This window comes from Xenopus laevis, chromosome 2L, assembly GCF_017654675.1.
Source record: "Xenopus laevis strain J_2021 chromosome 2L, Xenopus_laevis_v10.1, whole genome shotgun sequence".
Classification (NCBI taxonomy): domain Eukaryota; kingdom Metazoa; phylum Chordata; class Amphibia; order Anura; family Pipidae; genus Xenopus; species Xenopus laevis.
Window position 1 is genome coordinate 23,666,578 of NC_054373.1, and position 10,813 is coordinate 23,677,390.

The 10,813-nt window shown below is 35.3% G+C and overlaps 1 protein-coding gene across 1 annotated transcript in view; it reads left to right on the forward strand.

Annotated features, from left to right (window-relative positions):
* Positions 1–5,691, forward strand: part of gbe1.L (glucan (1,4-alpha-), branching enzyme 1 L homeolog) — a 48,121-nt gene extending 42,430 nt beyond the window's left edge. Inside the window, 2 exon segments of the mRNA NM_001093052.1 lie at positions 1,356–1,473; positions 1,859–5,691. Coding sequence (NP_001086521.1) covers positions 1,356–1,473; positions 1,859–1,912 — 172 coding nt within the window. The 3' untranslated portion in view covers positions 1,913–5,691.
* The last annotated feature ends 5,122 nt before the right edge of the window (positions 5,692–10,813 follow it).

Below are 10,813 nucleotides of genomic sequence, written 5' to 3' on the forward strand. Positions count from 1 at the left end.
CTCATTATTTTATAAAACTACAGTATGTTCCTGTGGCACCCATAAGTGTGTGTTTCCTGTAAGGCCAAAAAAAAAAAATGGACGTCAGATTGTTCAACCATGATAGTGTCAAAGCATGTGCTCAAAGTAGAGTTTTTGCATATGTATTTGTAAATAAGCCCAATAATACATAGTAAGTTAGGTTGAAGTTTAACCTTTTAAGTCTATATATAGCCTGCCTAACTGCTAGTTGATCCAGAGGAAGGCAAAAAAAAAAATTGAAGTCTCTACAACTTGCCTCAGATGGTCCAGTCCCTGGATCAACTTGTACTATGAGCTATCTTCTATAATCCTGTATTCCCTCACTTGCTAAAAAGCCATCCAACCCCTTCTTAACTCTATCTAATGTATAAACCAGTATGACTGATGCTAATGTATCTTAAAGGAAAGGTATAATAATGCCAAAACATTGTGCAACCTCCAGTGCTTATCACTTAACTGAGACCCAGGCTGGTGCTTCATTTTGCTAAAAAAAACAAACAAAACTGCACTAGTCCAGGATATGACTGTAGGAGCACCACAACACCAACTTCTGGATTTCTTTCTATGGTGTGGCCTATGTCTGGAGTAGATTAAAAAGGTGAATTTAGAAGTCTTGGGTAAAAGATTATAATCAGTTATCTAACATTTGCCTCCCCCCAGTAATTATACCTTGTACTCCTCATTTAATATTCTTATTCACTGCATTAAAAATGAACAGTAACACCCTGTTGTATATTATTTTGCTCAGTCCTCTGACTCCTTTCCATTAGGTCCAACCGTGTGCGTGTGTTGTAACAAATGGGTTACAATGACTTATTTGTGTGAGACATTTTGATATTGGGTTCAAGGTTGTACTTTTACTCAATAATAAGGTTATACCTTTCCTTCAATCTATTTTATTCCAAAGATCAGTAGCAATGGAAGTGCATAGCATTACAAGAAGGCTCTTTAGATATACTGTATGAAAATGGAGTTTAATATTGTTCACAAAAAGGACTGGAAATGTATATGTAATCTGGGGCAAGGAATATAATTTTGAGAGTAGAAAGTTTTAGAACAAAGCAGGAGGATCATAACTGTTATATGATATTGATAATTCTAAAAACACAGAACAACAGATGGGCTATATTTCCAAATTGGTATAAAATTAATGCGCTTCAGGGCTGCAAGCTGCTATTGCCAGCAATTAAAATATATATGCAGGCTTTTGACTGGAAAGTCAGTGCTTTTAAATTTTTGTTTTGTGTTCTTTTCCTTTTTTTTTTTTAACAAAAGTGATTCCTTATTGGAATTCTGTGTCAAATTGATATGCTCCTTAATCCTTAGATTTTTAAGTATATGATCGCTCTCGATACCGATGCTTCTGAATATGGCGGGCATCAAAGGATAAACCATTCAACTGAGTTTTTCACAGAGGATGCACCTTATAACAATCGTTCACATTCGCTTTTGGTGAGTATAGTGGAAATAGTTAAGTAGCATCTAGTGTAATTTTTTTATATATATATTTAATTATACATTTTATAATTAGTCTGTGTGTCAGTTCTCCTGCTGTGTTAATCAGCTGCTACATTCAAGGGTCAGAAATGGCAATGCAGAGTACTGTTTTCTATAGCAATTCCACGTACAAACCTTTTTTTAAGCTATTTCTAAGATTGCCAAAAATAAACTGATTATTTTGTAAAATGAGGCCTTTAGCAGTGGTTGTAGAATGAGAAATAAGACCCTACTGGCTGACTTGTGTTTTTTTTTTTTCATCAATATTTTTCCATAAACCCTGCATTCTTGTTATTTGGAAAGGTTATGCAAATGACTTCTATATACATTTATTTTTCAGGTCTACATTCCATGCAGGGTTGCTCTTGTTCTTCGCAATGTTAATTACTCCTAAGAAGTGAAGCTGCTACTTTATAGCGAAAAGAAGCGATAGTGTTCTTAGAAGCAATATGTTGTCTTACGATGTCTTGAAGGTTATTCACAGTCCTCTAATCTATAAAACAAGAACTTGAATACGCCATCATCCCACTTACTAAATGCAATTACAAAGAAACAAATGGCCCAGAAAAATGAAAACATATGTTTGCTTGTTGTAAGCCTTTTTACTAAAATTGAAAAGTATTTTCAATTATGTCTTTTGTGCTTCTCTCAAAGAAAATTAACAAAAGTGCCGTGTAACTGTGAGAGTACATAGACAATACATGTAAAGGAATGTAATGGCTTGTTGCACCGTTTAACTGGAGTGTTCGTGTGTTGTGTACTGTTTGCAATTCGCAAATGTACTATTAGAAAAGCTTTTTTTTTTTTTTTTTTCATGATGGAATCTTACATGTCTTAAACCCCCTATAAAAATATTTATACTGGAGGCACTCCGGCTTAAAATATGAATTAAGCATTATTATATGCATATTGTCCAGGTCCTCTCCCCCCCCCCACAAAATGCTATATTTGTGGGGGAGGGGTGATAAGTGTACACGCTTTCTGAATCTAAAAACCAAATCCATTCTAGAAAGTGATTTTTGGACAGTGTCTGTCATTTTCCAACTATATGTGCCATTTTGATTTGTTCCGGTTGCCCCAAATGGAAACATAAACTGCACAGTGGGATAATGGAGATTAGCACGGCTAGTAGGGGATCCTGTTACAATAAATGTAGTTAAAAGTGTGCTTCAAAAGCGGATTCGGCTCCTTGCAGGTGCAAGCCGCACCCCCTGCGAGGGCAAAGTATACATGTAGCAAATAAAGCAGCAGCACTCCGGTATCTTTGAAAAATTTGCAAAACTTTACTCAAATGCCATAGGCAACGTTTCGGGCTACGCAGGCCCTTTGTCAAGCCATTCATGGCTTGACAAAGGGCCTGCGTAGCCCGGATCCTGTTACAATGGCGCATCCCATAGTGTAACATATATATTTCATCTTAAAAGAAAATTGTCAGCTCTTTGGCAGATTTATCAAAATGTATACCGTATATACTCTAGTATAAGCTAAGTTTTTCAGCCTCCAAAATATGCTGAAAAACTCTACCTCGGCATATACTCGGGTCAAGCGCAAAAACGGTCGCCGGCGTCCAAGAATAGTCTCCAAGAATAGTCGTCGGCGTCCAAGAACGAGACGCCGGCACCTCCAATGGGAGCAGAAACCCTCAATTTTTTGATTGAAACTTACCAGAAGCTGCTGCATTTCTCACCCTAGGCTTATACTCGGCTTATACTCGAGTCAATAAGCTTTCTCAGTTATTGGAGGTAAAATTAGGTACCTCGGCTTATACTCGGGATGGCTTATACTCGAGTATATACGGTAATTAGTGCTCACCACAGAAAAACTCAACCACATTCTATTCATTTCTATAGGGTTCTTATAGAAAATGTCTTTAAGAATGAATAGAAACGGGGGGAACTTTTCCATTGTGAGCTCCAATGTCTGCCCCTATGTATTCCCAATTAGCTGATGCAGTTAATTCATACAGTTCATACTGGGACCATAGAAACCAGCGCACTCTTAAATAAGTCCTAATTGGCTTTGGATCATGTGTGTTTTATGTCCCACTTCAAATTCATTATCCTTTATGTATTTTGTAATCCTGGTTAGTAAACTATCATACACTAAGGGGCAGATTTATCAAAATGTGATAGTTTGCCACAGAAAAATTCACCCACTTTTTATTCATTCTTATGAGATTTTCAGAAGTGTATTTATCAACTGGAGAAAGTTAAGACTTCACCATTTGATTTGTTTCTAAAAATCCCATGGTAATGAATAGAAAGTGGGTGAATTTTTCTGTGGCAAACTCTACACATGTAGGGGCACATTTACTTGAGTAAAGGAGATAAAGAATAGAAGAAAAATTACTTTGAATTTCAAATGTTTTTTTGGCTACGTCGACCATCGACTTCGACATTGAACGATTCAAACTAAAAATCAGTCGACTGTTCGACCATTCGATAGTCTTAAGTACTGTCTCTTTAAAAAAAACTTCGACCCCCTACTTCGCCAGCTAAAACCTACCGAGGTACAATGTTAGCCTATGGGGAAGGTCCCCATAGCAGTTAACTGATCGAAGGAATTTCGTTTGATCGATGGATTAAAATCCTTTGATTCGTTCGTTTCGAAGGATTTAATCTTTTGATCAAACTATTTTTCCTTCGATCGATCAAAGTATTTGCGGTAAATCCTTCGACTTCAATATTTGAAGTCGAAGGATTTTACTTTGACGGTCGAATATCGAGGGTTAATTAACCCTCGATATTCGACCATTAGTAAATGTGCCCCTAAGTCTGCCCCTTTGTGTATGATTTACTGACCAGGACTGCAAAATACAGGAAACTACAGTTTCAATTAGTATATTTCTTAAAAGTTTAAGAATTAAGTAAAAACAAAAAAAATTCCCGCAATTATTTTTCTTTCAATATTTATCAAAATATGATGAAAAACCGAATAGAAAGATTGTTGTATAACTGCTTTCTTCTCATTTACTTCTATGGCCACTCAACAGCTTTCAGGTGACATTTAATTTTTTTTTTGTTTTAACTTTGATATTTGAAGAAAAAAACTCAATCCCTGTTTTTTTTTGTTTTTTTTATAAGACTTCTGCATTTTTATTTGTTTTATTTAAATTTTAAATTCATTTTCAGTTAGTATAATCTATAATCGTATTGATCTGTTGGGTTTTCAAAAATGTTCCATTTAATAGGTTAATCATACTTGGCTGACAAGAAGAAAAAACAAAAGTTCAGCCCTATATTTCACTCTTACTTTAACAGACTGTCGAACAAAACAATCTGCGGTGCTTTAGACTATTTCCTTTTACTATTTTAATTCACTGAAATCCGCACTGGGCCACACTAAAGTCTCTGGGGCGACAGTTTGTGTTCTTTGAATTGGAGCTGTTCAGTCATTATTCCAAAGCAAAAGTTATTATATTGGCTTATTGTGCATGTACTGCAAAAGTCTATTTTAGGTTTTGACACTCTGTAATGTTACTAAACAATGTTATTTTTAATAATTCATAATTTCAAGATTCTCTTATTTATCCTTTTGAATTACGTATTGATTTGAGATTTGGTGTAATACTGACCAGAATACACGAGTGTTCCATCCCATGTTGTTGCAACTGTGTGTGTGTGTACTGTATGTATATACGGGTGGAGGAAAAGTAATTAACAGTTTTTGTGTTTTTTTTTGGTGGATAAAAACAGGTGCAATTATTTTTTACCATTTGGTTTCTGGCTTTACAGCTGATATCACAATGGCCAGCTTTTCAACTGTTTACTACTGAAACTCCTAAACACACCTATATAAAAGGATGAATCCTTTAGTTGGAGTGTCTCACTGTTTCTTCAGAGGTTTCAGAATCACTTTTACTTCATGGAAACATATTAAAGTCCATGGCTATTGGGAATTCATCCAGTGTAACATTACCTTTGTAGTGTTGCTGTGAAACCCCAGTGCTTAGATACTTTTTTTGTTTTTTATCATCAATTCTTAATATCTATGTATAAGAAATAATATTGTTTAACAATTACCACATTAACACTAATATCCAACACACATTTCTTTCCTGCTGAGAACATCTACAACAAGCATAAATTCCAAACATGCATTTCTCCCTCTATGTCTCTAACTGAATAACCATGAAACATGTTTCCATATGTAAGTCAATGGCAAAAAAAAAAATTTTGATTAGAAGGCTGCAATTTTTTAGACACCAAAACCAAAATCCTCTTTCGTAGCTGCACTTTTTTCTTTGTTGTAAAATGCTAACGTGTTAAAAATGTATTCGATAAAAGTTACTTGTATAATTTTGAGATTATTGTATCAGAAAATGTATTATACAAATAAAGAATATATATTTCCAAATTAAAAAGGAAAAATTTAATAATGCATGTTCTCTCTTTTGCTTCTGGTAATAACTAACTACTGAACTCATTTATAGCATTTGCGAGGGTGAGCATTTAGGGAATAGTGATCATAACATGGTGTCCTTTAAGATTATGTTGCAGAAACAATGCCTATAAGGGAGAGTTGCATTTACACAATAAGTTTAAGTTGTGCAAATGTCAGTATTAGGGCATCTATGCAACATATTAACTGGGAAAGTCTTTTCACAGGGTTACCCACAGAAGAAAATAGAATGTCTTTAAAATGCTGTTTAATAAATATACATGTCGGGATATTCCCCTTGTAAGCAAGGAACATCGTCGCAAAGCAAAACCTTTGGTGTTGAGGTTGTTAAAGGAAAACTATACCCCCCAAAATGAATACTTAAGCAACGGATAGTTTATATCAAATTGAATGACATATTAAAGAATCTTACCAAACTGGAATAAATATTTACATAAATATTGGCCTTTTACATCTCTTGCCTTGAACCACCATTTTGTGACTCTATCTGTGCTGCCTCAGAGATCACCTGACCAGAAATACTACAACTCTAACTGTAACAGGAAGAAATGAGGAAGTAAAAGGCAGAGCTCTGTCTGTTAATTGGCTCATGTGACCTTACATGTGGTTTGTATGTGTGCACCGTGAATCGTACGATCTCAAGAGGCGGCCCTTATTTTTTAAAATGGCAATTTTCTATTTATGGTTACCCAATGGCACATACTACTAAAAAAAAGTATATTATTATGATAATGGTTCATTTACATGAAGCAGGGTTTTACACATGAGCTGTTTTACTCAGTATCTTTTAATAGAGACCTACATTGTTTGGGGGGTATAGTTTTCCTTTAACAAAAAAAACAACTGTTCTTTTAAGGCATTCAAATTAGCCAGGAAAGCATAAACGTCAGAATAAAAATGAGCTGGAGAGAGTGCAGAGAAGTGTAACTAAACTAGTTGAGGGGGATGGAAAATTTAAATTATGAGCGTAGATTGTCATGGTTGGGGTTGTTCTCTCTAGAGAAAAAACACTTGCGAGTGGACATGATTTCTATTTATAAGTACATTAGAGGGCATTATAGACGGCTTGTGGGAGATCTATTTTTTTTGGATGATTTCTTGGAAAAGCACTATCCAAGGCTATAGTGATACTAAAATCTACAATTAATAGATATAGGTATACAGTGTATAGTTTCAGTGGGTGTGCGGAAGTACAGTATGTGTGCTGGGTTTTATTTGAAGGAGTTGAACGTAATGGACTTTATTTTTTTTTTTTCAATCTAACTATGTACTGTAACTATGTTCTCTACCTCTAGATCCTATTTCTATAGTCAAGACATGCCATTCATTATATTCAGTTCGACAAACCTATTTCCAAGTTACAAATATTTGTCCTAAAATAAGTTTGGGGGGGGGTATATTTTTGGTTCACGCATCCCAGATTTGTAGAACATATTGGTGCTGAAAAAAAAAAACTATTTGATATGTTAGCAGTTGCTCTGCTGAAATCCGTTTTTGGGAATTTTTAGCCCATACCATGCCTGGATATTTTTCTATCTTTAATAGGACCTGAGCCTCTCGCTCTTACGGACTATTAACCAGAGTGTAATACTCATTTGCTTTGCATGTTCTGTCATGATTTTACAGATGGAGCAAACATCAGGGATTATATCGGAGTGAAGTTGGAGATCACCACAGTGCTCTAGAGTGAAATTCCGCCACTCTCCATTAATTTCTATGGGATTTTTAAAAGCGTATTTGTCAATGAGTGAACTTTCATTTTTTGATAAATATTCCGTCCAAAATGCCATAGAAATTAATGGAGAGTGGCGGGATTTTACTCTAGAGGACTGTGGTGATCTCTAACTTCACTCTTCGACAAATATACCCCCATGCTTTAACATCATGCAGCACAGCATGTCATAATGCATTATAATAAAACAACATGTGATCAGGATCCAATGGAATGATGGACATGGTGAGTCTCTAAGACGTGCCCTTCTGGGGTTTGCTTTATTTGTTCTCAGCCTTTTTAGCAATTTTTGCCAAACATCAAATTAAATATACAACTCCCTCAAACTCCCTGAAGGTGTTATTTTGTCTTGCCCCCCCCCCATATGCGTTTTATACCACTCATCGGAATATGGACCAAGAGAAAAGCCTCCTGTGGCTGGTATGGCTTTTTATCATAATTTGTAGTTGTGGGATTTTTCCCTCTGCTGTGTCTACCACAGTAGTGCTAGGGCCATCTTGCATAATAGGTTTGTTAAAATATACTTTGCATAATTATATACACATAGGGGGTTATTTATCAAAGGTTGAATATATTTTTTTATAATCTTAATAAATTAGAATGTACTCACAGCTCAAAAGTTTAATTATGAAAAAACTCTTAACGTCTAATATTCAATCGAATAGTCCCAACCCGAAAAGTTGAATAGAATTTGAATAGTTTTCCTACGAAAAAAACTGTTAGGAAGGCAATTAACCTACTCAAATGGCTCAACTTACCTCTGCCATTGACTTGTAAATTAACTCTGCAGGTTTTAGGTGGTGAATATTCAATTTAGAACTGTTACCATGGTTGAGGTATAATAAATCTCACATTCAAATTTATATTTGAGTTAGGGCTTTTAATTTCAAATTTAAGTTTTGACCTGAAAAAAAAATTGAATTTACCATTTGAATCTTAATAAATCTGTCCTGTAGGTATAGGTGCTAATTAGGGTTAGCCTTTCTTATCTGGGATTGTCAATCAGTCACCTGCAGAAGCAGATCAGTAGTTTTCATATTTTGTAAAGCTGCAACACTTTTTTTTTTTCTAATATATTTTTCCCTTTACTTATATAGCTGTTTCATATTTGTTTCTTTCGGCAGTACAGAAAAGCTTAGGTGTATAATCCCTACTCCCAATAACTATCTTGTTCTTGAGGCTGATTAGACTGTTTTCTGATCACATTGTTTTCCGACAAACGTTACTCTTGTATGAGAAAATGCAGGGCAGAACAATTTAAAGCACCTTCATTGATATTATGAATTTTTCAGAATGCTTATAAGATGCAAATTTTGTTGTCTTCGCTTCATAAAGCTTCATTACTATTCACACAAAATCATCAACGAGGACTTGAAATTGCTATGATTTTATTGATCAAGACTAAGGCAACATCCATCTAAAGCCCAGACAAAAATCATTACTTTTCCTAAAGGTCAGTAAGCACTTATAAAGCTTACCTGCTTGATATCTATAATCTTGGAAATAGTGTTGTTAAAGGGGGGAAAATAGATAAATGTTTACCTCCAAAATATCAACAAAAAAAATGTTTCCAAGGTCATAGTCTTTCTCTAACTCTATCCATGAGTTGAGTTTATTTTTAATTAAAATAGTTGTCCTCTTGTGAACCATATAAACTCGCAAATGTTACAAAATAGAACAAACTGTATATTAAGGGCATTATATCGCTTGCAGAAAAAAGAAAGTGTCATGCTTTCCAAAAGAAATTCTAGTATAAGTTGTGCTGCAGTTAGGTCCAGCGATAATCATAAATGTCAAAACATCTTACTGAATATTCTGTAATTAAAGAGGTTTTTTTTTTACAGTATCTGGAAGGGTTTATTTTACTGAATCACTATATTTTTGAGATAATGTAGAGCTACATTTTGAATGATGATTCAGTCCATTTTGTATAAACCTTTACATTAAGAAACTGGACACTCCTACCAGGAACTAGCCAATAAATGTAACTGGGAGTCGGGAAAGGAGATGGAATTTCTCCAAATCAAACACTACATCACCACACTTCTTGGGCAACAATCCCAGCCGCAACTTACCCCGTTTGAAAAAATTCTGGGAGGCACCTTTCCATATAAGGGTCTAATTTCACAGTTATATGCGTTAATGAACACCCTACCTGAGGACCCCTTTCCTGCCCATACATACATGCATTATTGGGATTCGGTATGGGACCATGGTTTTACTATATCCCAATGGAGCAAAATGTGGGAGAACGCTCGTACAATAACAACGTGTGTCCAACAAAAAGAAAGTGTTTATAAAACTATGATGAAGTGGTACTTAACCCCTGATAGACTCTCCAAAATGTACCCACAAAGCAGTCCCTTATGCTGGAGAGGATGTAGCCACAAAGGTACGTTACATCACATTCTTTGGGCTTGTCCCAAACTGATAAAGTTCTGGCAGGATATTGTGGACCTAATAATAGCGGTCTTTAAATCCCCAATGAATATTGAAATGCCTCACTTGTTATTAGCTCTACCTATTCCTAGATTGAAAAAAGCAGCCCAGAAATGGGTTAATCAGATATCCACAGTAGCCAGATTGGCAATTACCTCCAAATGGAAGACTCCGATAATCCCAACCATCCAAGAAATAATTCTTAGACTAGAGAGCAACAAGAAATTTGAGGAAATGACTGCCCGCATCAACAATACATTAGATTTGCATAGCAATATCTGGGACCATTACATGTCGACTAGAATTGGCCGCTCTTAAATTATTTGGTAATTACTGATAGGCTACAGCTATGATGTATGACCGCGAGCTTCATCTTCCCCTCCCTATGTCTTTTCATTTGTTTACATTGTATTTTCTCCCTTCCCCCTTTTTTTTTTTTTCATGTTTCTCCTTCCTTGTTTCTCTTTATGCAATTGATGTACTGCCTTACAATCACTGTCAAATCCAATACTTAGGCGTAGTCTATTGCTGTATTTAGAGGTATTGGATGGAACAGCTTGGACCCTTTGTAATGCTGATGTACCTCATAATCTGTTTTGTCTACTTGTTTATTCTGAAAATTAATAAAAATGTAAGTTACAAAAAAAAAAAGAAACTGGACACTTAGGGGCTAATTCCTTAATAGGCGCAAATTTGCTAGTGACCGCTTCGCCCACTTCGCCA